Consider the following 15,518-nt stretch of genomic DNA (forward strand, 5'->3'; position numbering starts at 1 on the left):
GACCTTTAATTGAGACTTATCTGGATAACGTTTTACAAACTAAACTGTATTGAACAGTTCTGCAGCAGCAGTGGGATGGATTAAATAACAATAAAACCCCATTAGGTTAAATATTATTTGTTATTACAGTAGAGAAAAAAATGCTTCGGTCAAGATTGGACCCTATTCACTCCATTAGGTCTTGTCTACACAGGGAAATTTACCACTATAATTATACCGGTATAACTCCTCTTGTGGACACTCTTATTCCAAAATAAAAACATCCACACAGGGAGTTATACAGATATAACTGGTATAAGAATGATATAAAGATATAAGTATGCCAGCAAATTTCCCCAGATATGTCCCCTTGTATCACCAAAAATAATAATACTTCCTTCAGTGAAGTTTACAGTCCTCTCCTCTCAACACTTGTAGACACTTGTGTGCACTCCCAACCCATCAGTAGCTGTTTATTCAAGCAAAACTTGTTTAATTATTCTAATCTCAAATCAATCCCTTCAACCTGTAGTCCTTTGTGACTTTTTAAGAATCATAACATTTTCTCTGTCTTTCTTGGCTTTGAACGTAGGGCTTCAAAGCAGGTCAGACATGCCAAAAAGCTGTTAAATTTGATCAGCCAGCTAGTGGGGACAAGATGAAGAATTTCTTCCTATGCATTGACCATTCCTGTTGGGGAGAAGGAAATCAGCTTTGTTCATGCAATGATGAGACAGGATTTCTTCTGAAATTTCTCAAATATCTCATCATCCTCTTCCATGTGATTGATAGTATGGTTTTGCCAAAGTTTGTGGAGAAGGAAGAGGCAGCACACAAGGCCACTTGCAATAAGGCATTCTTATTTTCACCCTAAGGGCTGCAATACAGAAGGAAAGCATCCACAGTTCACATTAGTATTGTCATCCCCATCCGCAACCATCTGTTTCAGCTGCAGAGCAGTTTTGTTGCTGTTTGTGGTGCAATGGCACAGCCTTTTCAGCGCTGTCTTCTAAGAGATCTAAGAGGCAGTTAGCCATGCCAGGCCTCCGTGTTAAATAAGTCACCAGTCCACCATTTAGGGAATATTTCTGTATTGCCTTGTTTGGAAGTGTGACTTAAATCTGAAAAACAGTTCATTATTTCTCAGAGTTTTCTCTAACGAGCTAGCACATTATTTACTACACGGAACCTTCATTTCCCTTTTAAATTCACAACCAGGGCATTAATAGCATTATTAATAATATAGATATTATTACTGGCATTAACAATAATTCTATAAAGTGTTCTTTACCAAGTCTTTTATCCAAGGATTTCAAAGCATGTTATCAACAGTAATTCAGATTCATGATGCCCCTGTGGGGTAGGTAAAGAATATATAGGGAAAAGCAGACACTACTAGGGTAGAATTTTAGAGCCTTTTTACATTGCACATATATGCCACACAACATGTTAGGGCAGGAAGCAAAGAAAAATCCTCTATCTAGGTGCTAATGCAGTGGGAAATTTATAATTTGACCAGGAAATTAAGGTTAATACCCCTATTCTTAATGACTGCAAGTAATAAGGAGTAAATTGTGCAAATCATTAAACTTGAATCGAGGATGCTTTAGAACTTGACTTCAGCCTGGGTTCAGAAACAGGCAATGGGCAGAGCTGGTCAGGAATTTTCCATTCCAATGGAAAAAACCCTGATCACAAAATCAAAATGTCTGTGGGTAAATTTCAATTTTGCAAATTCTTTAAATCTATTTTTGTTGGGAAAAATCAAAATGCCAGCTCCTCAGCTACCCACCTTGAAGGCTCTTGTCAAATTCAATCTCTGCCTAAGGGGAGAAAGTGAAATTGCAAGTCTTTAAGACGGGCATTTGGTTCGGCTGAAAAATTCAGTCTCTGTTCTCCTGAAACAAAGTTTCTGGAAATCCATTCCTGTAACAAACGTGTGTCAAGATGGAAATAAACTTTTTCTTTTGGATGGCAGTGAACATTGTAAAGATGCTTTTTGCTGATGCATTTAGAGTTTGAACTGCGTTAGTTGGGAAAGTTCATCATAGGGCAAGTCACATGGGATTTCGGCTGTGTCTCTAATTAGCTGAACTACCCCAAGTAACATGCAAGGTCATCAGAAGCCATTTTCTCTCAGTTTCTCAGAGAGAGAGAAAGAGAGAGGGGGGGGGGGGAATGTGTTCATCTAAGTTCTCTGAACTACACTGAAAAAAATAGAAGGAAAAAAAGATTGTATCCTTTTTGATAATTTATCTCACAGAGAATGACTGTTTGTATAAAGAGGGAAGGAGGGGTTTTGTTTCTCTTTTGGCAATTTTTCCATGACATTCTCAGTCGAAGTGGAAGAGATTTATTTTAGTTTGTAGGACACAGACCTCACACCAAAACACTAGAACAGTAGAGGGCTCCGCCTATTAATAATTCTACTAGTCAGTGTTAACCTTATTTTAACTTTTGCTGGTAGCAAAGGCTACGGTTAAGAAGTGTATTGAGACATCTGTTCCCCATTCGTTCACATCCTTAATCTTTCTGAAAATTCTCCCTTTCAGATGAAATTTTCCATGATTGGTCTCAACCCCAGAAGTGGATATTTTCTTGAACGTTGAGCCATATTCATTCACCCATTTTTAAATTTTCAAGAGTTTTAAAAAACGACTGTAAAGATTAAAGCCTTTGGCAATAACTCAAATGGCTCATCTTTATGAGTTGAAAACATTTAGCAGAGCTCATCTAAATTATTTATTCATTAGTTAATCACTCACAATGTACTTGGAGCTGCACAATACAGAAAGGAAGATCCTTCCCCAAGGATAGACTAAATAGATAGACAACACATCACACTCAAAGGGCACAGCACGATGAGCGGTTCTATCTTTGAGCATCTCAGATGAGATTCAGGAAAGCCACAGAAGATAGAAGATAATCAGAACATGCATTTTAGCCAAAAGGACAAAAGAAAGGTTGGATTTAAAAAAAAAAATTGTAAAAGAACCAAAGAGAACTAGTGTATTTTAATGGAACAAGCTTGAAGATTTCTATGTGCCAGAGCATAGTTAATAAAGTCACTGAGACCTGTAAATACTATACTTGTAAAAGGAACAGATCTTTCTAAAGGTTGGGAGGAGGAGCTGGGGAGATTGGCAACAAAATTGTGCATTAACAAGTTTCTATGCATCAGAGCCACTAGGAACTTTACTTGTAATTGTATTTTGTAAAGAAGCTTTAGTCAATTGCCCTCATAGATCCTACTAATAGAAAAAAATGATATCAGTGTCATTAGGTAAACCACATTTGGGTAAAACTGATTGTGAAATTCTTTTCTAAAATAAACTGTACTGAGAAAACCAAGATAATAGAAGATCTTGAAGGTAAAATTTGCAAGGACCATTTGAAGACATTTAATACTTTAAATAAATCAGGATTTTAAAAAGCTATATGAGATAGTGCTAAATATCTGAAGGGCAGCAATATAGAAGAGGGAAAATAATTATTCACACTGGGTACTAAAAGTTAAAGAGTAAAGGGCTAACATTGAGAAATGATGCATTTACTTTCTGATACGTAAAATTCCAAAAATGCTACAGGCTATGCTGCTCTCTGAAAATGATATATTTTGTTTAGTCATTAAGAACAACATTTTGATACTAAGACCAGACCTGGTAACAGTTTGCATAGGGGGAGGCATTTATAGTACAGTCTGTAAAAGTGATCAAGGAAAGGATAAAAACAGATTTATGGGAAGGGTAGTGCTTTATGCAAAGAGTTAGACTACTGATCCAAAAAGATCTTCCAACACTATCTGGCCTGAATATATGAAAATAAGAGATCTATTAAGGGAAGGGGAAGCGATATTGGAATCAATCATTGAGAGGTAATACTGAGCAGAATGATGACTTCAGTTGAAGTCAATATTAAAATGTATTGATCTGAGAGATAAATATTGACCAAAGTGAAGCCAAAGTCAATATTTAACTTCAGGAACAGTAAATCCCGATAGTAACTATAAAGAGCAGCCAGCATCACCTGTGTCTGAAATATATTCTATTATATTTTACAAGGGACTAGAAGCTTTTAAATGAGAATCATTTTCTTGGATTTCGGAAAGCCCCCTGCCTTGCAGACCAATCCAAACTGTATGCACTTTATTTTCCAAAGATCATATAATGGTTGGGGTGATCTAGATATTAAGAGAACCAATCCAGGCATTTAAAAGCTGCCTATTTAACTAAAAAACATTTGTGAGCATCTTTTGCAGATTTATGTTAATTATGAAATGCTGCAGCATGTTGGAAGCTGAAGCTATTTAACAGTTTATTGGAAAATCAATTATAAAGTATGTAACGTATCTCCACAATTTTCTGCCTTTTTTTTTATTTTCCCCTCAACACATCAATTGGACCCATAAAAATGTTCATGTACATAACAGTTCCCATTATATTTACAAGTTATTTCAATATATAAACTATCAGATATTGATGCCCATAATTTTGTGCTGGTGGTGTTATTAAAATTTCTTTCAGTTCTGCTACTGAACTGTATGTGATCTGTTTCCTAACCCACTGCCTAAAGTTTTACAATGTTAAATCGAAAAATCTCTCTCTTTTACTCTCTCCATTCCTCTATGTCTTTGCTGGTATTAATGAGATGGAGCTGATTGTCACAAGTAAGATAAAAGCAAATTAATAAATACAAATAATTAAGCAAAAAACCCACAGCAGTTAACAGCCTTGAGGCAGCTCTAACAAACAGGTTTTCCCTATAACATTCTGAAGGATTTTTATGTTATTATATTAGAAAGCCATTTGGTTTTAAAACCTGCTGTATATTTATATTTATTTTTCTAAAATCCAAATAACACATTTACAATAAAAGATTATGTGGACAGCCCTGGAGGATACCAATGTTCCTAGTCTAGACTGTAGAACATAAACACAAGGAATGATGTACCACAACTGTATACAATAAGGCTTTAATTCTATCAGAAGGGGTTTTATGACATTAAGAATCATGACAGTGAACCTCAAATGGTTTATTCATGTCACCACAACCCAAAGATTAAATTAGTTCTGATGTACTTACGCTTAGGATCATGGAATTAGAGATGGAAAACTGTCCTAAATGCCCATTTCCCAGCCAATGCCATACATTTTCTAGTACACAGTCCAGTCTAGTTTTAAATGTCCTAAGCTACTGAGAGACAATGGCCTAGTTTTTCAAAAATTTGGGTAGTTTTAGACACTAATTTTCAGAGTTTGATTTTCAGAAACTCTGAACACTGAAAACTCCATCTGAAGTCAATGTGTTCAGCACCTCTCGCAAATGAGGCCAAGATGGGTGTCTCAAGTTGGGCACCCAAAATTAGTGGACACTTGACAATTTTGTATGTGCTATTGCTGTAGCCATGTTGGTCCCAGCATATTAGAGAGACAAGGTGAGCGAAGTAAAATCTTTCAGTGGGCCAACTTCTGAGAGAGACAGGCTTTCAAGCTTACACAGAGCTCTTCTTCAGGTCAGTTTTGGCATTTGTATCTAAATTGTTCCCTCTATTAATTTTGTGTTTCTATCTAAAAAATGCAATCAAATTTGTCTGGCAAGATATTCTTTTAATATTCTTGCAGCATATTTCTCATGGCTCTCTCAGCCTCCTGAACGCTAGATGGTAAGTAATTTCTTTAATAATATTTGTTCTGTTGTTTTAAAAGGGGACATGGACGAAAGCTGGGCCATTATTTAATATAATCCAAAATTTCATACTTATTTTCCCTGCTAGCAATGAGTTAAGCACTGACAAACTGTGAGATTGAGTACTTCCTAAAATACTGGAAAAATAACATCAAACTGTATTATAATAGCATCCAGGAAGTCAAGTATTTTGCTCGAGTTAAGCATCTCTAGCATTATAAACAAAGGTGATAATACTGGGGATTTACCCATTTGAGAGAAGAGAAGAGTCAAGCTCCATTCCTAATCAGAAAAAGGACATTTTAACAGAATCACATTAAAAAGGGATTGCATTGTTACTGCAATTTGGCTTTTGAAAAGTTTACCAACCAATGTAAGATACCAACAAAAGAAAACAAATAAAAAACTGTTGAACTTGTGATATTTCTGGGGACAGATAATACACTCTTTGAAAAAAAAACCTCGATATATTTTCTTTCTCAAACCCAAAAAGATTTCATTAAGTGTGGCCATCATCAAGCCTTTGGCTGGATTGTGATGATTCAGTCTCTTTGTTTCCCTCGCACAGGATGAAGTCTTTATGCAGTATTGTCTGAATGTTTGCTCAGTTAATCTCCTAGCAATGTGTGATGAACAATCTGCCTATTGACTGTCTCAGCAATTGCTAGGCCCTCCACCCTCACCCCATGTTGAGACTCATCTAGTCTCTGCTGGCTGCTCATTTTCCTTTAAAAGAAGTGCTCTGTCTCTCTTCCCATCCCCCAATTTAAAATCCCCACCTCCCTCTGCTATCCCATACCCTTCTCTTCTCCTCTGTCCCTCCCTCTGGAATCTGGAAAATGCTGCCTACATCATAGTCTGTCCTTGGATAATTACTTAGTTCCAGTCACCTTGAGCTCTCATAGCACAGAATGATCTCTCTACTGAGTTTCGTATCTTCATTTTCATACCAAGGAAAACAAACTTAGTATGAACAGGCAAGTTTTGGCAACAGCTGTCATCACATTATCCACAGAGTGCTAGTAATGGATAGTTGGCGGGGGGGAATAGTGTAGGAAGCTATACATCACGAATAAAACCCAAGAACTGATCTCAGAGCAGGGCTGTTCACTCACATCAACTCAGAAGAAAAATAGAGAAAGGACCAAATAAAAATCCAAAATGCTACATACTGAAGTTTTGAACTAGCTTAAAATCAAAACCTAGGACCCAATTCTGCAATCAATTCCACTTGGGTACGGGGCTTTGCCTGTGCATAGCCAATTGCAGGATAGGGACCCCTACCATAGGAAAAACCAAAAGTACAATTCAAAATTCCTTAAGCCTTGGTGTTTTAAATCCAGACCCCAGGAAAGTTTTCAAAAGTACCAGCATGATTTAGGAGCCAAATTCCCATTCTCAAAAGTGACTTAGGCACTAGGACATCTTATTTTGGAACCAAAAGCACAGTCCAACAAACCAAACCAAACAATTGACAGCAAAATATTCAACACTTTAAAGGATACCAATGATTTTTTTAAAACATGGGTTTGAAAAAATAATTAGCCTTTCCCTGAAGCAGCCTCAGAGCCAGTGGTTCAAACACATATTTCCCTGTGCATATGAACTACAAGTGTAATATCACACTTACTACAAAGTTTCCCTGGTGAACTTGCAAATTTCCTTAGACCAAACTTCATCTCCATGAGCTCAGTTTGAACACATTTTGCATGTATTTCCTTAATTCTTAATGAAATTTGGGTTCAAAATTCATGTTTCATACTCAAAATGTCTCCCATTGGGTTTTAAGACAAGCTTATTTCTCCCATAGAAACATGCTAGTAAAATAAATTCTTATCTTGACAACCTTTGGTTTTTCCATTGCACTATTCCACATAGACATAATTAATCACTGAATGCATATGTGTAAGGGGGTATGAAGCAGAGCTTTGTTTCCTTTTCCAGGGATCTATGATATTGTTTTTCAAAATTTTATTCTTTGCAATGGCTTATGTTTTGAAGTTCTGTAGAACCTTGAACTACAGATATCATGAATCATATTTTCAAAAGAATTCCTGATGCACAAATAATGCCTTTAAAAGGAATACATTCCAGCACTGCTTGATTCTGCCTCGCAAAGGTTCAGAAAAGGAAGAAATAAACTTGTTTTAAAATAAAGGAAAATGCTGGCATTAAAGAAACTGTGCTAATAGAAGGGGTGCGTATAGTATACCATGGTTGTATGTCTCCAGCATCTTGTTTACACCTCAGGATCTCAAGTCACACATTCTTAAGAGAAGGATTAATCAAAAGCAAGGAGTTAACTACATGCCTTTAATTAACTTGATCTCAGAAGTTTCCTCCAGTCCAGAAAAACAGGAAAGTTGCATATTTTTATGCAGTTCTCTTCTCAAAGTACAGGCAGTAACTCATCCAATTCTGCAAGGTCTTTCCTATTCCTTGTCTCTCCCTCTCCAGTCTAAGGGTACATCTATACTTACCCGCTGGTTTGGCGGCAAGCAATCAATCCCAGAAGTGCTTGCCGTCAACGCCGGTAATCCTGCTCCGCGAAAGGAGTAGGCGGAGTCGACGGGGGAGCCTGCCTGCCACGTGTGGACCCACGGTAAGTACCTTTAAGTTCGAACTAAGATACCTCGAACGAAGTTGCGTATCTTGGTTCAAACTGGGGGCTTAGTGTGGACCAGCCCTAACTTTCACCCTGCTGCCTCCTCAAACACACACAACACCAAGTCACCGCCAATGCCAATTACCCTACCATTACCCTTGTGCTTACCCTTGCTAGCACAATTCTTCCCTGCCCTCAGAGCCTCCCCAACACCCCTCACTTCCCTTCAACCCGACCCTCTACCCCTTCTCAGAAACACACACACACACCGCTATGCCCCAGGCTGACAACCACATCACTGCCAATACAGTAGAGCTGATCATGTTTCACCAAAATGCGCTGTTCTGTCAAAGCATATTTGTTTCCACAAAGCTTTCTTTGGGAGGGTTTTTTGGGGGGGGAAAGAGACCAAGTGGGTGGTTCATATACTGGCCTGTGATGTAGGGGACCAAGGTTCAAGAGTTGCTCTGCCTGAGACAGAGCAGGTTTTACATCCCAGATCACTCTGAATGAAGGAGAGCATGGACTTGAACCTGGGTTTGCCATACCCCAACTGCCAGGATACACATCAGCCTCAGAACCCCGCCCATTCCTACCTGCCACCCACCACCAACACCAGGCTCAAAAGCCCCCCTCTTCTTTTCCCCAGACAAGAACCTCTCCCCACCCAGGTGCTTACTGGAACTAAAGAGAGGAGGAAGAGGCAGGGGATGACTGTGATGGCTACGGAGAGCATTATGCGATCTGTTTGTGGGGCTGAACAGAATCTGCCCCTACTCTGTTCCCTACTCCTTTCTTCCTCCCTCCACTGCCTATAGTCTATGGTCTTTACTGGATTTCTTTACTAAGTTAACTATCAGTTTACTCGAGGTACTTACCACGTTTGATCCAGGTGACTAATATTTGTTCTTTACTCTAGGCATCAGCCCCACTAAAAGCCCATTGAAGACAGCAGGTGATCCTGAATCCTGCAATGCATCACCCACACTACACAGAGCCTACAGTGCAGCTGACAGGTGAGGCATTTTTGGTGGGGCTTAGCCCCATTAACCCTTTAAGAACAGTAGCTGCCCCGGAACACTCATGGGACAGAGGAATGAAGAAGTCTAAGTTCACATGGCCAGATCCTGGACTGCATTAGGGTCTCTCTTTACTTCTCTACTAGTGCAAATGTGCCCCAAAGACAACTTACCTAGCTATCGGAAGTCTAAGGGGATCAGCAGACGGCAGAGAGCCACTGTAGCAGTTCCTGCACTTACTTCCCTGATAGGTCATGAAGATAAAGAGGTAATCTCTGGGGGGAAATGAGAAAGTGACTGGGATACCCATGCATCCTTCTGATTTCCCAGCTGCCATAATGGCCTCTTCAGTCCATAGGCAGCCATCTTCAGTTAGAGCAGCCCCAAAGAGACTACAAAAGTGGCTCAGAATTGCTTCTGCATCTTCCTCTGATCCTCAGCAGCAGCAAACACCCTTAAGCTGTGTCTGAGGAACTGGCATTTTAACTTCTATTGCTTTCCCCTCAAGGAGCCTGACCAGCTCCCTTCCCCTGACCCACTGTCTCTTCCAGCATCCGTGGAGCCAGAATCCTATGGATTCTCTGCAGTGAGCCTTCCCCATGGTTGAGGGGGGAGGGGGCTGGCATTCCCTCCACCCCCTTCATGACCTCAGTCCCAGATGCAGCAGGAGAACATGGGCCTTGCTTTAATAGTAACACCATGAAGGTGCAGCCTATTTGGTCACATTTATCACTGTACTAATCTAAGGTTTGCTGTCCATAATTAATCAACCTTAGTCAAAATAAATAATCCAGCATTTTTCAACTTCAAAGTGCTTTTCAAACACTAGCTAATTAAAGATCAGGAACAATTATTTCTAAGTTACTTTATAGACACTACTTAAAAATGAAATAAGGACATTTTTGACCATGTGTGTGGGTTTTTTTTAGTTTTCTATTTGTTTTTCTTGTTGTTTTGGTTTGGGTTTTTTACTTTTACTCTACCAGCTACCTGCTAACATAGTAATAATATGGAGATTTCCATGCAAACCAAATATAGCAAAAGAAACAAACACAGTTGATTCTGATCCTGCAAATATGAAACCTTGTAATACTGCTTAATTTTTTTAAAACCCATTTCACACATTTCTTTTAGCTCCTGGTGGCCACATACTTGTTAAAACTTTGCAGACTGAGGACAAGGAAGGGAGAGGAAGAGTTGGTTCCTTTTATGTGGATTGACACCTGTCAATGGCTCAGTGCTTAAATAGCAAGTTCTCATTCTTGTCTGTGTCTCTCTCTGTAATGAAAATAAAGAGAACACAATAAAAATACACTAATAATCCTGAAGCACACCAGATTTTCCATGTAGAAATCATAGTCTTTTCTCTCATGAGCTGTAAGATCTACATAAAAATTAATTGTATCATACAACATTGTGTTAAAGTAACATGAAGAGTTTAACAGACCCACAGAAATTCTGAATTAAAACAAACTCTTTTAACACACTACCCTTGACTCATCTTCTTACGTCTTAATCTCTAACCACACATAGGCTCTTTAAAAATAACATTAAAGAACTGAGTGCGACTTAAGAGTGTGCAGCACTCTGCCCACACTATGCAAACATTAAAGTCTGAAACGTTAACTGAATTAAAAAAAAAGACTGATTTCATTCAGCTTTGGATCACAGGTCCTTAGTCTCTGTGTCTCAGCTCACTAGGTGTAAAATGGGAACAGCCTATCACACAGGAATGTTGTGTGAATAAATTCATTACTATTTGTGAAACACTCAGCTACTGCAGTGATGGGCAGGAGAGGTATATTTAGTGATGTAGATTTATTAGCCTTATTGTGATATATAAACCATTCAGGGCAGAAACAATGCTCACTGATTCTCACTCTGCTTGCACTAGTTAGGAGTAATTCCACTGGAGATGGACCACTTTTACACATGAAAGTGAATCAGGCGCCAGCCATCTCTTTCCATGCATCTTTTTAGGCAGTGTAAAAATAATAAATAGGATTTGTTTGAACCCGGCTGAGAGCACTTACAATTGCGTCAAAGGACCCAAGTACAACTTTGTTTCCACTTTGTAGTTTAGACAGGGACTTTAACTATGTTCCAGATGCATTCAAAGGCCTTGGCCTTGTTCATTTGTTTAGCACAGTAACCCTGCCTTGAACAGAGCAGCATTGTAGATGTGTTTACCCAGTTTGGAAAATAATGCCATTAACTAATTTCTGAAACGGTTTTAAAAGCCAGGGTAGCATTAGGGGGAGCAAAAGGCACCACAGCACATATTTTAGCCTTGGCATGATCTGAGGCTCAGCAATACAAAACAAAGCTCTTAGAGTGCTAGTGTTAATGGAGGTTTTCCACTTTGTAGATTGTTTTATTTAAAAGTGGGGGGGGATGAAAAAATACAATGAATTTTAACTATTCGACATGCGATGCCTAAAGTTCTCTGTGTACTTTTAACAAAACAGAATTCCCATGAATATGTATGTGGAGAGACTGAGAACTCACTTGAAGCGGTCACTATCTATTATATAAAAGTGTGTGGCTAGGCCACAGGCAAGACTCCTCCTCTCATGTGCAGATGTCAGAGCTCAATGTCCAGGTTCTGTAGCCAAAGGTTAGCTTCTGTGTTTAGGGAGGCGAGGTTTTGTAAACCACCCTCCAGATGTTGAATTGGGCACTCTTCCACTCCATGAGTCATTGTCTGCAATGCTACCCCTCTTCCCCCGCACACACCCCATCACAGCATGGAGAGGAAGCCAAACCAGTCTGCCATATAGTTGCAGCAATTCTGGATGAGCCAGAGAATAACCCCTGTTGAACCTGATCCAGGATCTATGATCAAGAGGACAAGGAGGCAGGTGCAGTGATGGACTCCTGAATTTACATAGCATGTTAGACTCTCTTTCCCACCAGTGTTTCCATGCTATAAGAATGTTGTCGTCGGCTACTTGGTGCTGCCGATCATCCATGAGTGGTAAAGGGCCAGTAGCATTCTTGTCCAGGAGTGCATGAGCTGCTGTAGCAAAGTGGTGTTGAAAGATCAGACATGCTGTTACAGCCAGTCCACAGGAGTGGGATTCTTCCCCTGAATATGAGCGGACCTTCGAGTTGGGGCGGCAGACCTTCGAGTTGTTCCCTGTCTGAAAATGGGTCAGTCAGTCAGCTGGAGATGTAATAGATTGGTATCATCTGTCATAGCTCTCCAGGCAGACTTAACAGTAATGACATCGTATCAAAGGTCTGGCAGAGCTATGTGTGCTAGCACATATAACCTGGAGGCTGGTGTATAATTCGTGCAGCCACTAATAATGCAAGTGACTGAATTCAGCTCCATGTCAACAAGCTGAATGCAGAGGCTGCACCCCCAGAGCTCAGAACAGCATTCAGCTGGAGCAAACACCAGGCCCAATACAGATGTACAAAAGACCTGTGGGTTTGCTCCCCAGGAGGTTCCCAACAGTTTTTGTAACAAGGCAGTACAGGAAGAGATATTTATTTTCAGGCGAGGCCAGTATGTCAGGCTACAGTCCCAATTATGTGACCCCTGATTGAAATGGCAGTAACCATCCTGTACATGGATCAATATGAGTTGATTGGGGGATGGGAGGCAGATTATCCCACATCTGCCTACTGTGGGTTCTTGCCCCTTACTCTGAACCATCTGGTATTAGCCACTATCAGAAACAGGATATGGGATTAGATGGATCTCCAGTTTGATCAACCTGGCAATTCTTATTCATATGCTGGGTGGGTGGTGGTTCTAAGTCTGGAGGAACCAGACTAAGTTTAATAAATTAGATGATTAAATTCAGGAGTTCTAAAATCAGGTCACCCTGACTATATTATCCTCCCACCACACATCCTCACTTGAATCCCAGCATGATTTTAGCAGCCAATATTCTCGCAAACCAGACAACCAAAGAATAACATTTTATACCAGTTGAGCGCTGAAATTACAAAGTTTCAGATGATGTGCTGTGCAACATTGTCTCTAGTTCTAATAGCTCCAGTGATAATAGTCACTAAAATCAGCTCAGAATAGAAGGCAGTAGGAACATGCAAAGGCAAATGGTTGTAAAAATGGTGTGATTAAAAATTTGATCTGTCGCAAACCAAACCACCAGGAATAGAAAATATTGCCATGTATTACGGGAAAGCTAGAATTTCCAAGCTTTCCATGGAGTGTAATGTTAGTTTGTATTCCTAATGATTCACAAGACATCATACCATAAATGGTCACCGGTTGCTCAGAAAACAAAAAATACAGTGCAACTTACCAGATAGGCCAGGGTGCTTTCAACATCCCAAGCATCTGGACCCATCAAGCACTTCCATAACAGCTCTTCAGTTAGATGCCCATTACTCCACATCATATTTTGTCACTATGCACTTTGAGACATACTGATTTAAAAACGTAGCAAAAATATATTATGCAAAAAATACCAGAAGGAGCCTATCCATATCTTTAATTAATGGTTTAAAACATTCCAGAATAGTTACAATATAAATCTGACACCTATGGGAATTCCATAAAAGGAGTTATATGAATGCAAACAGCATATATAAATCCAAAGGCAAAACAAAAAAAAGTTACATTATCTCTTAAATACCCAAGGATATTATATATGTGTAGATAATAATTAGCTGGCTTGTTTGATTTGTTTTGTTTTTCCAAATTTCATATCAAATTGTCAAGAAATAAGAGGAAAATAACTATTAACAAATCCTTCCATTAATGTTTACTAATAATCAGCCAGCTTTTCAAATTCATTCAAACTTTGTCAAGTTTCAGCTGCAAGTGGATTCCTGTAGTTTAATTATCAACCGCTGAAAAAATGAGATCTATAAACTCAAAACATGCTTAACTAACAGAGACGCTGTAACATGGCATGAAAAGACTTATTGGGACTGTTGAACCAGTGCCTGAGATTACTCTAGGGTTAGGAATTCTGTGTACATTGTTTAAAAACTCCGCCTGTTAAGTCTCTTTCTTTGTCCTGTTAAAAAAAATTTAAAAATAGCAAGAAGTATCCCAGCTGGGGATGAAACCTAGAGACCCCATAAGCAACTTAGGTAATTATAGTGTTAGATAAATTGCAGTTAAGCCATTTGGGTTAACTGTATTACAACCAGTAGCTAGACCAACAAAAGGGTGAAAGGGGACAAAATGTGTGTTGACAACACTACTAAAAACCAGGCAGGAACAGCCTTTCAGTGTCAGAGATCTGCTGCTGGCTTCAAGATATTATAGTCCCAAAGTACTTTAAGTCATAGACAGGAATTGGCTAGCTATAGATTATATAATAAAAAAAACCCAATCAAACAAAAAAATATTCATCTCCCATAAAGGCTGTGATTTCATACTTCAGATACCAGCAAAGGAACTGTATGAATTTGCTTCCCAGATATAGTCAGGAAATAATGGAAATAGGTCCATGAAATGACAAAAGAAAGGCACCCTTTATATTTAGACAAAGGGCCTGTGTTTTCTTTAAATACAGGTGATTTTGTCTATTATATACTTTAATTTTCAACAATTGAGTTATATCATTAATATTCCTGTTTCCCAGGAGAGGTCTTATGAGACCATAAAAGATAAGGTCCGGTCTGTTGTTTGCAGACATTAAAGGTCCTTCTTATTCCATATTTCTTAAAGGTAAGGCTTTCCCCATTGTCCTTAGCCAAAGCTTTCTCACCTTCTCTGTTCTTACTATATCTTCCATGCATCAGCTAGTGACTGCATATCTGTTATTACTGTATGTCCCATGTATAACACCAAATTTTAACTCAGTAACTTTTGTGTGTGTGTGTGTGTGTGTGTGTGTGTGTGTGTGTGTGTGTGTGTGTGTGTGAGGGAGAAAGATTGGTAATGCATTCCCTTTGAGGAAGTGTCTAGTGGGGCACTGCAAGGATTGATGTTAAGTCTGGTCTTCTAGGACTAGATCTACAAAAGAATTTGGGTGGCAAAATCCAACATTTCGGCATCACTAAGATCCTCAAAACTCTTGTTCAGCTGCTGCCTAACCCCGTAGGCACCTAAGATTTCCACACCTCTCAGGAGAGTGCCCTAACCATTGGACTATGGGATATTCTGATGTGGGTCTCCCTCAGTCTCTCCTGTTCCACTGCGTATAAACTGAATATTCATTCATCAAGGGGACTGGATCCTGGGTTCCTTGCTCTCGAGCAAGTGCCCCTGCCACTGGGCTACAGAGACATTCTGCCAT

At 39.3% G+C, this 15,518-nt stretch overlaps 1 protein-coding gene and 1 long non-coding RNA gene across 2 annotated transcripts in view; both read right to left on the reverse strand.

The window, feature by feature from the left end:
- LOC117874881 overlaps positions 1-15,518 on the reverse strand; it is a 364,430-nt gene that overhangs the window by 139,321 nt on the left and 209,591 nt on the right. Inside the window, exon 6 of the long non-coding RNA XR_004645101.1 lies at positions 10,441-10,566. This is a non-coding gene — a long non-coding RNA (uncharacterized LOC117874881). The remainder of the gene's footprint in view (positions 1-10,440; positions 10,567-15,518) is intronic.
- LOC117874880 lies at positions 11,671-13,770 on the reverse strand. Its single transcript, XM_034765523.1, has 2 exons — positions 13,569-13,770; positions 11,671-12,431 (listed from the first exon to the last, which is right to left on the reverse strand). Exons 1-2 carry the CDS (start codon positions 13,662-13,664, stop codon positions 11,907-11,909), a joined length of 621 nt encoding a protein of 206 aa, XP_034621414.1. The 5' UTR covers positions 13,665-13,770; the 3' UTR covers positions 11,671-11,906.

Source organism: Trachemys scripta, chromosome 3 (assembly GCF_013100865.1).
Source record: "Trachemys scripta elegans isolate TJP31775 chromosome 3, CAS_Tse_1.0, whole genome shotgun sequence".
NCBI classification, from domain to species: Eukaryota; Metazoa; Chordata; order Testudines; family Emydidae; genus Trachemys; species Trachemys scripta.

What these genes read in the sequence shown, in the direction of transcription:
- LOC117874880 (XM_034765523.1), bottom strand. Translation starts at nt 13,664, where the DNA reads ATGATGTGGAGTAATGGGCATCTAACTGAAGAGCTGTTATGGAAGTGC. An exon ending in AAAGCACCCTGGCCTATCTG is followed by an intron (nt 12,432 to 13,568) that starts GTAAGTTGCACT and finishes ACCCATTTTCAG; the next exon opens with ACAGGGAACAACTCGAAGGT.